Source organism: Vidua chalybeata, chromosome 17, assembly GCF_026979565.1.
Source record: "Vidua chalybeata isolate OUT-0048 chromosome 17, bVidCha1 merged haplotype, whole genome shotgun sequence".
In the NCBI taxonomy this organism is placed as follows: Eukaryota; Metazoa; Chordata; class Aves; order Passeriformes; family Viduidae; genus Vidua; species Vidua chalybeata.
In genome coordinates this window covers 7,921,482-7,936,411 of record NC_071546.1, presented here as the reverse complement: position 1 = coordinate 7,936,411, position 14,930 = coordinate 7,921,482, and the positions used below count along the sequence as shown (strand labels likewise).

Below are 14,930 nucleotides of genomic sequence, written 5' to 3'. Positions count from 1 at the left end.
TTGCTCTTGCTCTGAGCACAGCAGGACTGGACAGAAGGCTGTTCGCTGGCTTTAATGAGGGTGGTGAAAAGATAACACAAATTATGGACCTGTGGGCCAGGAAAGGGCCAGTGGAGGCCCATGCTGGTGGACAGAGGTTTGTGTGAGGTCCTCCTGGTGTCATCAGCACCAAACAGCTTGCACAAGGCAGAGGTGCTTGACGTCGTGGTCTGACCCCGTGGTCGAGAAAGCTTCCAGGTCCTGGGAGAGCTCCCCTGAGATGCAAACACGGTGAGCACAGTGTGCCGAGCTGAGATCAGGGTGCGCCATGCAAACAGCCCCACTTCTTCTTTATTGTGCCCTGCAGAAACGTCCCTTCTTCCACCCTGACACGGCCTGGCCGCGCAGGCGGCGGTGCCACGCGTCACTTGGCAGCTCCCCTGAGGCTGGCGTACTCGGTGGGGGCTGTACCCGGGCTCCTGCTGCGCCACATGGCCGGGGGCAGGGGCTGCAGGTCGGCGTAGTGGATGTCGTTCTCCTCCTTGCTGCTCTGCTGCAAAAGTGCACACAAATGGGGAATGCTGCCGGCAAGGAAAGGCTCACAAAAATAACCCTAAATCAGAATGCTGAGAGTTGGAAGTGACCCACAAGGATCACCGAGACCACCTCATGGCCTTGCACAGGACAACACCAAGAACCAGGTTCAAGCCAGGCTGGTGATGCCACAGCTGCAGAGCTGGTGCTATGGTGCAGAGTGTGCAGGGACCACATGCAGGCAGCTGCTGCCCACCTGATGTCCCCCCTGGGCCCAGAGTCTTGCAGGGCTCCTGCCAGGGCATCAGCATGGGATGTGCTTCCCCATACTGACGGCTCACTCCTACCTGGCTGGGCACGTGGGAGGTCTCTGCATCCAGGACTTCACTGTAGGGGAAAGGATAAGAATGGCCATCAGAACTAAAGGAAGCCAGGTCCTTTCCCGACCCAGCACAGCCCTCAATTCCCCTCCCGAATTTCAGCAGGATGCCCCTGCTGAAGGAGAGAATAGGGACAAAGTGCTGACTGCACGTCTGGGCTGGGCTCAAACACACGGTGAGAGGCTGCAGGAGCTCCCTGGTACTGGGTGCTCCCTACCATGAAGCTCCCGTGAAATGCAGAAAGAACCAACAGAACAGTGCACCTATGAGTAAAGGACCTTTTCTGGGGCAAGTTACAGCCCCAGACAAGAAAGGAAGCCAAGATAAAGCAGGTGCATAAGACAGTTTGCTCATTTAAGGGTGCAAAAGGAAGAGGTACTGAGTACAAACCTGGAGGTGCTGGGGGTCCCTGCACAGCACCGCAGAGGGACAGATGAGAAGCTGCCCCTGGCTGCTGTCCTGGCTGGGCAGGGGCTGCCCACCCTGCCTTGGCGCTTCCTTCTGTATATGCAAAGGGCGATGAAGAGGCCGAGGAGGAGGAGGAAGCAGAGCACTACAGCTGCAGCCACCATTCCAGGAAGCAGGGCTGCCTCTGTGGAGACAGAGGCAGAGCAGGAGAGGGTGATGGGTGTGGGGCAGAGCAGGACCTGGCTCTGGGCAGGGTGGGGGCTATGGGATGGGCTCCCTGGGAGAGGTGTCCCACTGGGCTGCACTCACCATGCACAGACACCTCTGTGCCACGGCCATGCTTAAACACCTCATCATCACCAGTGTTCCCCTTGACAAACTTCACACAGTAGTAGGTGCCAACATCATTGGGCTGAAAGTTCCTCATGTGGATGGTGAAGTCTGTGTCGGACCTATCCACTGCTCTCGTCACACGGGAGGAGGGATCCTGCTTGCTCTGGTCATAGATGGTCGTGTTCCCATTGCCCCAGCCCTTCAGCCACATCACAGGACCTGGTCCAGCGGTTCCAGATGTGGTGCAGCTCAGGGTGAGCGTTTCCCCGACTGCCACCGTCACCTTGGCCTGGGGCTGCTGCAGACTGAAGTCCTGACCCACCTGGGGAGCTGGGCACAGAGACAGGAGGGTTCAGGGATGAGCGATGGGGTGAGGCAAGGGCAGACTCACAGACAGAGAAGGACCAGTATCCCCCAATTTGCAGCTGAGGGATAGCCTAGGATGTGGCAGAGACAACATGCAGGCACGGGGAGGGAGGAAAAAACGGTTCAAAATAAACAAGGGGCAAATCTGAAAAATGAGCAGGCTGCCCAGGGCAGTGGTGGAGTCACCACCCCTGGAGGGATTTAAATGACATGTAGATGTGGCACTTGGGGACATGGTTTAGTGGTGATCTTGGCAGTGCTGGGTTAACAGTTGGACACAAGGATTTCAAAGGGGTTTTGCAACCCAAACACTCCTGCAATTCTTTTATTTGATAAATCTGCATCCTGTTCTGTCAGTTGCAGGAGGTGCTGCAGCTGCCTGGAGGCCAGAGAGGTGCAGAGGGAGCCAAGGGGAACTCCTGGCAGGAAAAACTCCTGAGTGCTGTTAAACATTAACACCCTGGCTCTGCTCCACACCAGGCAGGATCACTGGGGCTCTGGGAGGAATTGGGGTTCACAGCCAGAAGCCAGCCAGGAACCAGTGTTCTTAGGAAGGGATCTGCAGCCCTGTAGCCCAGCACAGCCCCCCGACCCCTTCTTGTCCCAAAATCCCTCCTGCTCCCCAAAACCCCTTCGGTCCCCAAAACCCCTCCAGTCCCCAAGCCTCTCCTGCCCAAAGCCCCCGTCACGTATGGCAGCAGCTCGGCAGTGCTCGACTTGGCTGTGCCCATCCCGGGCTGGGCATGCTCTGCACCCTCGGGGACGGTTTGACCCCAAAAGGTGCTCGGGGAAGGACCACCCTCCGCCCCGCCGGTGCTTCTCTTTGCCGCCCACTCGTGTTTAAGGGCCAGACGGGGCAGGGGTGCTCCGAGAGGCTTTGGGGGGCCCCACTTCTGACTCACCCAAGAGCTGCCGCTGGACGGGGCTTCGCTGCCCGGACAGGAGCGGAGTTGCTGCCGCGGCCATGGGTTCTGTCCAAACTTTAGGGAAGGGGAAGCGGGACAGGAAATTGAGGCGAGCGGGTGGTTAACGCTTTGGTGTCTGCTCGGGGCGGGCGGGGGCCGGCAGAGCCGCCGGGCATCACCCCCGGCGGGCATCACCCTACCGAGACCCCGCCGGGCATCACCCCCGGGCCACCTGGCACCGAGCAGCTGCCCTGGGCTCGGGACAGGGAGCGGCTTTGCGTCCTCCCCGGTCCGGTGAGGGGCAGGAGCAGCGGGGCTTCGGGATATGGGACGCTCGGTGTATCCCGGGCACTGCTCTAAACCACCGACCCGTGGGAGACACCATCCCGCACCCCGATCCTGCTGGCAAGGGCTGGGCATCCCCTTGGCACCCAAGGCTGCTGAGCCACAGGCTGGCTGTGTGTGTGGGAGCGTGCTGGATCCGGGGTCCCTCTTGCTGGCTGCTCAGTGCCTGTGCCCATGGCTGTGGCACACATCTGAGGGGAAAGTGGGTGGACACTGCCATTATGGATCAGCGTTGTGATAGGAGATGATGTGGTAGGAGATGTGTGTCCCATTGAGAAGCAAATGGGACCTGATTGCATGGAGGAACTGGGCTGGTGGTGGCCCCTTTCCTTCCCCTTTGTTGGGTAAGAGTCCAGCACGCTGCTAAAATAAGCTCAGTCCAGCAGAGTCAGCTGAGCCTAGTCCAGCGGAGTCCAACAGAGCTGAATCCAGCCGAGCAGAGCCCAGCCATCAGGGAGCAAGGCGTGGAATACCCATGGAACTGGTGGCACAGGAACTGCCTCTCACGTGCCTGATGCTGCTCTTGCTGTGCAGAGAGCCGGGTAAGTGGGGCCTGCACAGCCCCATCACATTTCCCATGCACAGTTTCCCACCCTGCTGGCCTAGCAGTGCTTCCCTGTGCCCATGGGTAATCAGAGATCTCCTCTCACTGCCTCCCTTCCAGCTTGCTTTTATCTCCAGATGAAATTCAGTTTACTCCAGCAAGGGTCTGGGCTCTCCTCATGCTGCAGTTCCCAGCAGCCTGGGGGACAAGGGACAAGAATATCTCCCTGTCCCATGCTCCAGGCTCAGGGGGTCTCATGGTGCCTTGTGCTGTGCCCCAGCCCTGAGGCCTGTTATCAATTCCAAACCTTTCTGTCTCCGTGCCCAGGTCTAGGTCACCTTGGACAGGCAGATCAGGACTTCAGTCTGCAGCAGCCCCAGGCCAAGGTGACGGTGGCAGCTGGGGAGACGCTCACCCTGAGCTGCACCACATCTGGAATCGTTGGACCAGGTCCTGTGAGGTGGCTGAAGGGCTGGGGCAATGGGAACACGACCATCTATGACCAGAGAAAGCAGGATTCCACCTCCCGTGTGACGAGAGCAGTGGAGGAATCCGACACAGACTTCACCATCCGCATCAGGAACGTTCAGCCTGAGGACATGGGCACCTACTACTGTGTGAAGTTTGTCAAGGGGAACACTGGTGATGATGAGGTGTTTCAGCATGGCCGTGGCACGGAGGTGTCTGTGCAAGGTGAGTGGGGCTCCTGGAGCAGCTCCTGATGGGAAGCAGCCCAGCGGGCTGTGCTCAGGTAGAGAGGGATGGGGAAGGGGCTCGGGGCTGGTCCAGGAGAGGATCCCATGGGTCATCCCCATGCCCTGGTATGAGACTCTGCTCCAGGCAGGCCCAGGGCTGGGCAGGGGGCAGAGCCTGGTCTGATGGCCCCGTGCTTCTCCCCACAGCCAAACCCAGCCCCCCGCTCGTGTCTGGGCCTGAGCAGAGAGCGAGGCCGGGGCAGTCGGTGCCTTTCACCTGCACGACAGGAGGGTTCTTTCCTGAAAAGATTGGGCTGAAATGGTTCAAGAACGAGGACCCCATGGGGGGTCAGCCACCCCGGGTCACTGAATGGAGGATGAAAACCTACAACATGTCCAGCACAGTGACGGTGACCCTGCAGAAGGATGACGTCCTCTCTCAGCTCATCTGTGAGGTGCGGCACTCCACGCTGCTGGCCCCGCTGCGTGGCCACTACCAGCTCAGCAGAGTCCTGCGAGGTGAGGGCTGGGGACTCACACTGTGTGAGCTGCTGTGGGGCTGGGGTCCCGGGGAGGAGGACGGGGGTCCCTGAGGCAGGGACAGGGCGCCTGTGGGCAGCAGAGCCGGGGCAGCAAACACCAAGCTCTGCCTCTCTTCCCAGTTCCCCCCAGCATCGAAGTGCGCGCTGAGCCGAGCCCCGTTGAGGTGAACCAGACCGTGACCTTCACCTGCCTTGTGAAAGAGTTTTACCCAGCAGATGTGTCCGTTTCCTGGCTGGAGAATGGGATTGAGATAAAGGTGGAGAACGTCTCCCGGCCGTTGGAGCTCCCCCGGCGTTTGTTTGAGCTGAGAAGCCAGGTAGAGGTGCAAGCCACCGAGGAGAAAAACAGGTCCACGATCACCTGCATGGTGGTGCACGATGCCCAGGCCCCTGCCAACAAATCAGCCTTCCTGTGGATCTCCAACCCGGCCCAAGGGGGATTGAGCAACGGGTTCCAGATGGGTAAGGGTGTGTCAGAGCTGCTGGGATGGGGTGCCTGCCAGGGCAGCTATGGTGTCATCCCCTGAGGAAGTTTGCAGTCCCAGGAAAGGCTCCCTGCGGGGGGTTGGGATGCCTCTCCCCACGCCCTGGTTGCTCACATCCTCTGTCTCCACTGCAGGTGACAACCTTCTGTCCAGCCTCCTCCTCCTGTTGATGGCTATCCTGCTGGAGAAGGGGCTCCTCGGTGGGCTCCTCTTCTTCCTCTTCAAGCGCATGAATTGGAAAGCATCGGGCATGTTGCCCTATCCCGCTTCACCTCAGTCCCCGGCTCCTGGAGCCGGGTCTCAGGGCTTGGCCGCTGCCAGCAGTGATGTGTGAAACCTGGAAATAAACGAACCAGGATGCAGAGGCTGCCGTGGGCTGCTCCGCGCCGCCAGGCCCGGCCCCGCCTGTGGCCTTACACTCGCCCTGCCCTGGGGCTTGGCACTGCCCATCCCCAGGACTCCGTGCTGCACACCGGGGCTCGGTGCTGCCTGTGCCAGCGCTCAGTGCCCAGTGTTACACACGCGGTGCCCGGTGCCCGGTTCCGCCCATCCCGGTGCCCGGTGCTCACTCTGGGGCCGGGCGCGGTGCAGTGCCACCTCCCGGCCGGTAGGGGGCGCTGTTTGCGGGCCGGGCGCCTCGCGCCGCGCCGGGTGTTTCCGGCCGGGCGGGTTTGGCGGCGCACGCGGGGGCGGGCGGCGCGGCCCGGCGCGGTTTGGGTGCTGCACCGCGGCAAGATGGCGGACAGGGAGGAGGCGCTGAGGGAGTTCGTGGCCGTGACCGGCACCGAGGAGGAGCGAGCGCGGTTCTTCCTCGAGTCTGCCGGCTGGGACCTCCAGGTACCTTTGCCGCTGCCCTCCGCCCTCCCCGGGCCGGTGCGGGGATCGGCGGGGCGGCGGCTCGAGAGGCCGTGGCGCTGGCGGGGGCAGCGCTGGGCCGGAGGTCGGTGTCCCGCAGGCTCAGGCCTCGCCCCCGTCCGTCGCCGGACTCAGCCCTTGTGGCGGAGCCGTGGGCTGGCTGAGACTGAGGCCCCTCCTGGTTGTGTCGTTCACTTTGTAGCGCGAGGTGAGGGACGGCGGCCCCGGGGTTTGCCGGGGTTATGCGGGTTTTCCTGGAATGCTGGTGAGGTTGTCAGTGCTGTGCTGTTGGCGCTGTCAGCAAACAAACTGAGAGCGAGTCAGCCCCCATTCTGCTCCTGTCCCTGCTCCTCCTCAAACTGGCTGTGTTAAATTCCGAGTCTGCTCATGGATGGCACAAAAGCTGCTGTTTCAGAGGAGTAATTTTGGCATAACTCCTGTAGAAGTGCTGCAGAAGAAGGGCCCTGGCGCTCCCTGACAGGGAGGGTGACATCCCTGCAGCAGTGAGTGTCCTGCCATGACACAGCCAAATAGCAACCCGCTGAGGCCTCACCTTTGCCAGGACCTGCAACAGGGGAAGTGACATGAAGTGTCTTTAGTGTGAGGTGCCTTAGGAGAGCCAACGTGACAGATGCTTCAGCTGGGTCGTTTGTGTGTGTTTTTCCTGAGGAGCTTTGGTGGTTTTCCGTTCCAGATTGCACTTGCCAGTTTCTATGAGGACGGGGGTGATGAGGACATCCTGACCCTTCCCCAGCCCACACCCAGCTCCATATCCAGAGGCACTGGAGCCAGGTGAGGAGGGAGCTTCAGCTCCATACTGGAAAGCTGACAAAACACGCTCTCTAAAGCACTGATTGTGGTAATTTTCAGTAGAAGCAGCTCAGTGTTTAGGTTTGCTTCACCTTGTGTGGTTCTCTAGAAATTGTGAAAAACGGAGTGTTTGTACATCACAGGCATGGGTGTTATTGCACAACTAAGCCAGAGATCAGTTAGGAAAACTTGCCTCATTGCTCAGGAAAAGCTTGATTTATCTTTTGACATTAAAAACAGTCTGACAGTGACCTTTCATTTAAGCAGATCATATCTCTGCAGGAAGAATCTTTTCTCATTTTGTGTGACACCTAAGCTGATCAAGCTGAGCATTTTACAAAACAAGAAAGTGAATTTTACCTTACCAAATCCCTTTGCAGTAAGGGAATGCTGTCCAGTCCCAAAGAGGGTCTGCTGCCTTTGTCATGAAGGAAAAGTTCTCTCGGGTCAGGTGTTGGTGAACAGAGCCCACCTTGCAGAAGGAGCCTGTTGCAGTGTGGAATGTTCCAGCAGGGAATGTGTGTGGAGGCTGACATCCTTCTTGCTGGATTTTTGCAGTGACCACCGAGTAACCTCGTTCAGAGACCTTGTGCATGCACAGGAGGAGGATGATGAAGAGGAGGAGGGACAGCGGTGAGTTTGCAGCTGAAGGCTCAAATGCTGAGTGTTTATCCCTTCTGGGAGGACTTGCTGCCTGTGTACAGCTTCTTTGAAAAAACCAGGTTTACACGGATATGAAGTTCCTGTAATGAAACGTTTGAGGTTTGACAGGGCAGGTTTGTCAGTGCAAAGCCTCTGCACAAGCACGTGCTCAGCTCTCAGCACTGAGAGAAAGCCTAAAGTGGGATGTGGAAGGCCTGGGTTAAGAATAGAAAACAGCCCAGATCCTCTTTTGTGTCCACAGGGAACGGAAATTTGGGAATTATGCAGGGATTGATTCTCTTACTTCGGGGTTTATTTTGGTCGGGGTTTTGGTTTTGGGTTCTTTTTTTTGAGGTGTTGCTTAAGGGTAAAGTAATGGAGTTGGAGTCAGAAATAAAAACATAGGGCCCCTTTCCAGGGGGAACATGGAGTATTAGTAGGACAGTCTCCTACAATGTCAGCTCTAAGTAGTTAAATACCCTTAAGGTTGATGGGCAAGGTAAATGGAATGGAACTGATGTATCTAAAGGGGTGGCTCAGCCTGGATGGGCTGTGGTCTGCAGGCAGCTGGGAGCTCACTCTGTGTGTTACAAGCCATCTGGAAGCTAATCAACCCAATCTTCCAGAAGTGCTTAATTGCACTTCAGTGACTGTGCATCCATTGCTTCCAGTTGAGATCCATCCTTTGCGTGGCATGAACGTGTGCCTTCCCTCAGAATTCTAGCTGGATGTTGCTCTGTCAGGTCAGAGATTGGCTGGAAGCCTTGCTCAGCTGGGTAATCGAGCTGGTATCGGTGTTTAAAACTGGGCTTGTCCCTCTGGGCTGCTCCTCTTCCCAGGTCTGAGCATTGTTACCACTTTATTGCTATTGATCCACAGGCAATTTACAGGAATTGACATAAAAAGAAAGTCTTTGCAGCACAGGAGCTTGCACGTGGCTGCAGTGGGAGACACACTGGGGGTAGCCAGTGTTTGTAGATCCAAGGGGTTTCCCTGAGCTGCACAAGCACCAACAAGTGAGCCCTGATCCAGCCCCCTGGCTCCTGCAGAGGCAGCAGGCAGGGCTGACCAGGAGCCCGGTGCTTTCTGGCAGGTTTTATGCCGGCGGCTCAGAGAGGAGTGGCCAGCAGATCGTGGGTCCTCCGAGGAAGAAGAGTCCCAACGAGCTGGTGGAGGATCTGTTCAAGGGAGCCAAGGAGCACGGCGCGGTGGCGGTCGATCGGACGGCCAAGAGCGGTGGCGAGACGAGCAAGCCAAAGGTGAGGAGGGAGGAGTTCTTCTGTTCCCCGTTTCAGTTAAGGTTCCACCCTGCCAGCTGTTTGGTACTGAGGAGTCCTGGAATTATCTCAGCAGCTAAGTCTGGACTCCTCCCTTAGTGCAGCTCCATTTTGTGGCAAGAAAAGCCACTCTGTTGTGCCACACTGACTAATTTGCTGAAGCTGTCACTGCCTGCAGGGCAGGAGATGTTGCTGATGCCATGAAGTCCCTGTTCACCCACAGGGGTGGTGGGAACAGGGAGGCAGCTCTTTGGGTCTGTGTGGTTCTGTAACCCTGTGCCTGCCTCTCTCTCACAGCCTTTTGCAGGTGGAGGGTATCGCCTTGGGGCTACTCCAGAGGAGGAGTCGGCTTATGTGGCAGGAGAGAGGAGGCCAAACTCTTCTCAGGATGTGAGTATCACTGCTTGGGTTTGTAGCTGTCACTCCAGAGATTTCTCTGCTCCAGCTACTGAGCTTTCCAGCCCCGAGAGATACAAAGCTTAATGGAAATTCACAAGGACAGAAATATGGTAAATCCTGCTTCCTGTGGGATTTCCAAGTAGAAAGTAGTAGATGATTAGGTCTTGGGTAAGCAGTTTTCTGGTGATCTTTTAATTAAGAATCTGAGCCTTTCTTAGAAGTGAAGAATAGGGGAAAATAGTGTGCAAAGAGCACTGGGAAATCAGCTCTTTATCCATTATTATATATATCCAATATATATCTGTAGATGGGATCTGACGGTATCAGTTCAAGATTCCCTTGTGCTTGGTTTGTGACCAAACAAGGTCGTGGCTATGGTGGGAGCCTAGTTGAGGCTTCTCACCCAGCACATTCCTGGCTCTTCAGCCACATTTATCCAAAAGGGGACCATGGTGCCACCTTCTAGGAATTGACACCTGACCATTACATAAAAGCCAGTGCTTTGGGTTTTTCCCTTAGCTCAGAGAAACCTGCTGGAATGTTTTTGCACCTTGAAGCTCCTCTGCCCATCTGAAACCTTGCTTCAGTTTTTGTTGTCACCAAGATGCTCAGTGAGGCTGATTGTTCTTTTGGGGCTGCTGCAGGTGCACATTGTACTGAAGCTCTGGAAGAGTGGATTTAGTCTGGATAGTGGAGAGCTGAGGAGCTACCAGGATCCATCCAATGCCCAGTTCCTCGATGATATCCGCAGAGGGTACGTAGTGAGAGGGGAGAAAAGGGACAGCTGTTTCCTGAAACATAAGTGTTTGTGGAATCCAGGCTTCTGAATCCATGGCACATTTCACCTGAGCTTTCTTGCAAGAAATTAGTTACTCTTAATATGGAACATTTGGTTCAAGTAAACAGGGAGTGGGTTTGGTTTATGTGGGGCCTTGAGAGTTTGAAGTAAACAAACATGTTGGTATTTGTGTTGAGAATGTCTGATGCATTGTGTCACTGCAGGTGAGGGCCAGAGAGAAATAACCTTTAATTTGTGTCTGTCAGTGGGGAGGTGTGCATCTACCCTGTCAGTTAAGCAAAGGCTCTCTGTGATACCTGAAATTCCAGAGATCTTGGGCTTTTTGTCCACGCATTCCTGCCTTGCTGCCTCAGGCAGCTGCCTTAGAACACTCTCTTTGCAGGGAAGTCCCAGCTGAGCTGCGCAGGTTAGCACGGGGTGGACAGGTGAACCTGGACATGGAAGATCACCGTGATGAGGAGTATGTGAAACCTAAAAGTGTCTTCAGAGCTTTTACTGGGGAAGGACAGAAGCTGGGCAGGTGAGACAATGGTGACACTGGTTTACTACATGTAATGTGAGAGTCACTTGAGCCTTGTGAGGTGGAGCCTTCTGATTCATCCTTCTGAAAGAAAGGCACTGGGTGCCTGTGGGATGGGAGGTGTTCCTCTAAGGAAACAAGGCTCACTGACATATACTGGGAGGTGGCCCAGCCTCCCCCTGCCAGGAGCCAGATCCCTGGTTTGGAACCTCCGTGGTGTGCTGCATTGGAGCAGTGTTTCCAAGTCACACTTTCCCCTGTTACCTTGTGGGTGTGAGGACCCGTGGCACCAAAGGGGATGGTAGAGTTGAACTTGTAAACAAGTTCCTGCTGACTGGCTGACTCAAAAATTCTGACTTGCAGCTTGCTTGTGGAGGAGCCCCGGTAGCTGGGCCTGGCAGACAGTGAGCTTGCTGCCTGATCTGGTACCCTGTAGGCAGGTGAGTTTGCTTTCTAAGAGCTCACCTTGCGTCTCCCTGTTGGCAGCACCGCGCCCCAGGTGATGGGCACCAGCTCGCCAGCCCAGCAGGCAGAGAACGAAGCCAAAGCCAGTTCTGCCATCGTGATCGATGAGTCGGAGCCCATCACCAACATCCAGATCCGGCTCGCTGACGGTGGGCGCCTGGTCCAGAAGTTCAACCACAGTCACAGGTACGAGCGCAACAGGGAAGAGGGCGAGGCATAGATGGGCCTGCAAGACAGGGAGCAAGTGCTAAAATCCTGGATAGCCTGCCAGAAGGAGCTCTGGGCATCCTTCTATACAAGTGAAAGGGAATAAAGTTGTTGTGGTGTTTTTAAGACAGTTGCTAACTGTTGGGTAGGATTTGCTTTCCAAATTGGGATAGATTATAGCCCGGCCCTTGGGAGCGTAAGTGTTATCAGCAGAACTTTCCTTGATGTCGCCTGTAAAAAACCAAATCTCTTCTAAAGGCTTTGGAAACTGCCAGATAATTAGGAAACTGGTTCAGTTACTCTGACTCAATTTAGGCTTTTCTATGAGGCTGTTCCCTGTGCTGAATGGAGCACCAAGGGATGCTCTTACCACAATTCTGTTCTTTAGACGAGACGAGCAGAGTTGGCTTAGATACTCCACTGCTTCACTCGAAATCTCTTGAAATCCTTCTCACCTTCCTGATGTTGTAATTTATACTCATTCCTCCAGTTTCTATAAGGGTCAAGCTCAGGGCAAAAAGGTACAAAAACCTCTTCCTGTGACTGAGTTCCGGAAATGGATCCTGTGTCACTGTGTGGCTGCTCACAGGAGCTGAAATCCTCTGGGTTCTGCTGCGTGTGACAAGCTCGGAAAGTGTCAGTTTAATTGTTCATAGCAAAGGGTCTGGAGGCTTTCAGTTTCAGATAACCCCCTGACAACACAGACAGAGAACACCGAGCTGAGCATGTAGCCCAGAAAGCAGCTGCTACTATTTCACTAAACAGGAGCAGGTTGAATCAGAATAGCCTGGTGTGGCCTGTGGTGAGAGCTGGAATACAAACGCAGAGCTGCAGGGCTGCACACTCTGAGCAGAGCAGTCATTTGCCCAGCCTGGGCAGTAACAGCGTCACCCTGTGTGTTTGATCCCTTTGGACAGGATCCGTGACATCCGGCTCTTCATAGTAGATGCTCGGCCAGCGATGGCTGCCACCAGTTTCATCCTCATGACCACCTTTCCCAATAAAGAGCTGACTGATGAGAACCAGACCCTGAAGGAAGCCAACCTGCTCAACGCTGTCATCGTTCAGCGGTTGACATAAAGGACCCCAGCTCTGGCCACACAGCTGCGGCGCACGGGGTCGTCTCCTGCCACGCAGGCCCACATCTGCTCGTAGCTCTGGGTTCTTAGGTCTTGGTTGGACTTTTTCTCTTTAGTTGCATTTCCCGTGGGGTTTTTTTGTGATGATGATGATGATGATGATCAGTGGACTTTAAAATAAAGAAATGAAACTAATTCGTTTGGAAAGGAGCTGCAGCCTCTTGTGCCCCAGATTCCCCCAGCAGAGTTCAGTTACCTTGTGGATTGAGTTACTGCACTCGGAGAGGGGAGGAAGGCAAGGGGGAAGGGAGCTCCAGGGAGCAGTTTCTGTCAGTGGACTGCTCACCACAGTCCTTTCTCTTCTCTCCAGGGACTGCTGTAAAGTACTCCCTTTTTTTTCACACATTAAATATAAGTTTTCTGAGAATGGGTGATCTGATTGTCAGGATAATGGTTACAGTGCTGTAAAGGCATTATGGGGGAAATCTTTGTGAAAGAGCTCAGTGTGGGGAAAACTGACGTGTGTGAGGTGCAAGGTTTAACACTTCCCATGCTTTTCTGGAGAGAAATCCCTGACTTTCCTTCCTTCAGCAGAACTCTTGGGGCATTCATTACAGGCCCCACCTGCTCTGCCTTTGCTTTTTCTGACAGGCCAGACTGCTGCAGGTTTAAATTGCTGTATTGCATTTCTCTGAGAAACCCTGCTGCTGACTTCTTCTTTCCAAGAAGGCACAAAGCTGAATCAGCTTGAAGTGACTGGAAGTAAAAGGCAAATAGAGTCTGTCTTACTGGAAAGCAAGTTCTGTCCTGAGAGGTGAATTATTGAGATGATTGCAACAGCTTGGGTGGAAAAACTCAAGGCTGTAGTACCCTTTGATGTATTTCCTCTCCCCTGCTGAGGACTAACATAGATGAACTCCTGGAATTCTCCAGCGTTGATCTGTTCTGTTTGTGTTTTGGGCTCAGGTCTCCATCTCTTTCCCTCCTTTGAACAGTACCCTGTGGGTGAATTCCTTATGCCCAGACACGAGGCACTGGTAGCTCTGGCTTAGCTGCCACGGCGTATTGTGCCACAGCACTTTGCCCCTCAGCTGCTTCTGTCTTTGTTCTGGGCTTCCGAGCAGAGCCCAGAGCTGTGCTGAGTCGTGGGCTGCAGCCACCGGCTCCCTGGGAGCGGGGTCCTTGGGAAAGGCTGCGCTGCTGCCCTGTCGAGGGCTGGAACACTCCCTCCCCATCCTGCCGTAGGCACACCTGAGCCCCGCGGCCGTGGAGCTGTCACTCCACCCCCCTCAGCGCTTGGAAACTGCCAGGTCCTCCCCTTGGTGCGAGCAGAGGGAGCTCGGGAGCAGCCTGGGGAGGGCCGGCAGGTTGGGCAGGTTCTGTGTGAGGAACTCGCTTGGCTGCCTGTAGAGCACAAACCAGAGAGCAGCCCTCAGCAAGGGCATTTTTACAGCAGTTTCTCAACTGAGAGCTGAATTAACTCACAATTTTCATTACTAAATGGACATAAGTGTGCATAGCAACCAATTTGTAAATTATTGTGGAAATTGCCATTAAAAGCCCACAAACAGGAAAACAGTGTTTGACCCTTTCTAATAACAGCTGCTATCCAGTCTCAGATTTTGGATCATGCTCATTGAGGGTGTCTCCTCTTTGGGTTGCTCTGCGAGCAGACTTCCTGTGCTGAGCTGTCTTCTACTAAATGAGATTCAACCTCTCCGCAGCATTTGAAAATATTATTTTTTTGTGACAGGAGAGCTTGGGGTTCACCTGCCTGGGCATCACCTGCTGGTGTATGTTGTAACCAGTGAGTAACCTGTGTGAACCAGCAGGGAGAACTGAGAAAGGGAATTTCCCTTGGAGCTGAATAGAGTCACAACTGCCTTGTGGAGTTCTTGAATCCTGATCTTCACATGTGCCATTCTGGGGACTTGGGACAGCATCTTCCAGAGTGCCGGACAGGATGCACCCCTAGACCCAGAAAGAAAGTTTATCTAACAGAAAGGGTGCAAGTTACTTGTCTCCTGCTTCTGCATTTGTTAGCCAGGTGCATCAGAGCACTGAGGTGGTGCCCAGCTGCTGTCTGGAGTCTTTGGATGAACTGGCCACATTGGTGCCCCCAAATTCAGTGAGTGTTGGCAGCCAGACAGCAACTCCTGCAAGCTGCTGATCCCAAGGGTTTGCTGTGCAGATTCTGCTTACCAATGAGAACTTTCACAGCCAGCTTTGCTGCCAGTTTTCTCCTTGCCGGTGGGAGGGAAAGGGGATAAACCCAGGGGCTCAGGGATTTTTCTCTGCCAGGAAGAGGGAATTTTCCCTGGAGCCGGAGGGTGGCAGTGCTGCAGAAAAGCCGCTCTTCTT

The 14,930-nt window shown here is 55.0% G+C and overlaps 3 protein-coding genes across 6 annotated transcripts; 2 read left to right on the top strand and 1 right to left on the bottom strand.

Moving 5' to 3' along the window:
• Positions 1-36: 36 nt before the first annotated feature.
• LOC128796856 (uncharacterized) lies at positions 37-2,986 on the bottom strand. Of its 3 annotated transcripts, none has more exons than XM_053958889.1 (5): positions 2,903-2,986; positions 1,611-1,964; positions 1,284-1,485; positions 861-900; positions 37-532 (listed from the first exon to the last, which is right to left on the bottom strand). In XM_053958889.1, the coding sequence occupies exons 1-5, from the start codon at positions 2,964-2,966 to the stop codon at positions 404-406; spliced, it is 789 nt and encodes a 262-aa protein (XP_053814864.1). In that variant the 5' UTR covers positions 2,967-2,986; the 3' UTR covers positions 37-403. The 3 variants fall into 3 exon arrangements, with proteins under 3 accessions (XP_053814864.1, XP_053814865.1, XP_053814866.1); XM_053958890.1 differs by having other exon boundaries at positions 37-529; XM_053958891.1 differs by having other exon boundaries at positions 1,284-1,452.
• A 725-nt stretch (positions 2,987-3,711) lies between these two features.
• LOC128796855 (signal-regulatory protein beta-1-like) lies at positions 3,712-5,941 on the top strand. Of its 2 annotated transcripts, XM_053958888.1 has the most exons (5): positions 3,712-3,792; positions 4,122-4,487; positions 4,697-5,008; positions 5,152-5,493; positions 5,651-5,941. In XM_053958888.1, the coding sequence occupies exons 1-5, from the start codon at positions 3,726-3,728 to the stop codon at positions 5,848-5,850; spliced, it is 1,287 nt and encodes a 428-aa protein (XP_053814863.1). In that variant the 5' UTR covers positions 3,712-3,725; the 3' UTR covers positions 5,851-5,941. The 2 variants fall into 2 exon arrangements, with proteins under 2 accessions (XP_053814863.1, XP_053814861.1); XM_053958886.1 differs by lacking the exon at positions 3,712-3,792 and having other exon boundaries at positions 3,875-4,487.
• Positions 5,942-6,211: 270 nt separating this feature from the next.
• NSFL1C (NSFL1 cofactor) lies at positions 6,212-12,776 on the top strand. Its single transcript, XM_053958482.1, has 9 exons — positions 6,212-6,353; positions 7,066-7,163; positions 7,740-7,814; positions 8,917-9,082; positions 9,398-9,490; positions 10,144-10,253; positions 10,681-10,818; positions 11,305-11,469; positions 12,408-12,776. Exons 1-9 carry the CDS (start codon positions 6,252-6,254, stop codon positions 12,568-12,570), a joined length of 1,110 nt encoding a protein of 369 aa, XP_053814457.1. The 5' UTR covers positions 6,212-6,251; the 3' UTR covers positions 12,571-12,776.
• The last annotated feature ends 2,154 nt before the right edge of the window (positions 12,777-14,930 follow it).

What these genes read in the sequence shown, in the direction of transcription:
- LOC128796855 (XM_053958886.1), top strand. Translation starts at nt 3,875, where the DNA reads ATGGGTAATCAGAGATCTCCTCTCACTGCCTCCCTTCCAGCTTGCTTT. An exon ending in CACGGAGGTGTCTGTGCAAG is followed by an intron (nt 4,488 to 4,696) that starts GTGAGTGGGGCT and finishes TTCTCCCCACAG; the next exon opens with CCAAACCCAGCCCCCCGCTC. An exon ending in GCTCAGCAGAGTCCTGCGAG is followed by an intron (nt 5,009 to 5,151) that starts GTGAGGGCTGGG and finishes CTCTCTTCCCAG; the next exon opens with TTCCCCCCAGCATCGAAGTG.
- NSFL1C (XM_053958482.1), top strand. Translation starts at nt 6,252, where the DNA reads ATGGCGGACAGGGAGGAGGCGCTGAGGGAGTTCGTGGCCGTGACCGGC. An exon ending in GGCCAAACTCTTCTCAGGAT is followed by an intron (nt 9,491 to 10,143) that starts GTGAGTATCACT and finishes GGGCTGCTGCAG; the next exon opens with GTGCACATTGTACTGAAGCT. An exon ending in GAAGGACAGAAGCTGGGCAG is followed by an intron (nt 10,819 to 11,304) that starts GTGAGACAATGG and finishes CCCTGTTGGCAG; the next exon opens with CACCGCGCCCCAGGTGATGG.
- LOC128796856 (XM_053958889.1), bottom strand. Translation starts at nt 2,966, where the DNA reads ATGGCCGCGGCAGCAACTCCGCTCCTGTCCGGGCAGCGAAGCCCCGTC. An exon ending in CACAGAGGTGTCTGTGCATG is followed by an intron (nt 1,486 to 1,610) that starts GTGAGTGCAGCC and finishes CTGTCTCCACAG; the next exon opens with AGGCAGCCCTGCTTCCTGGA. An exon ending in CCTCCCACGTGCCCAGCCAG is followed by an intron (nt 533 to 860) that starts GTAGGAGTGAGC and finishes GCACTTTTGCAG; the next exon opens with CAGAGCAGCAAGGAGGAGAA.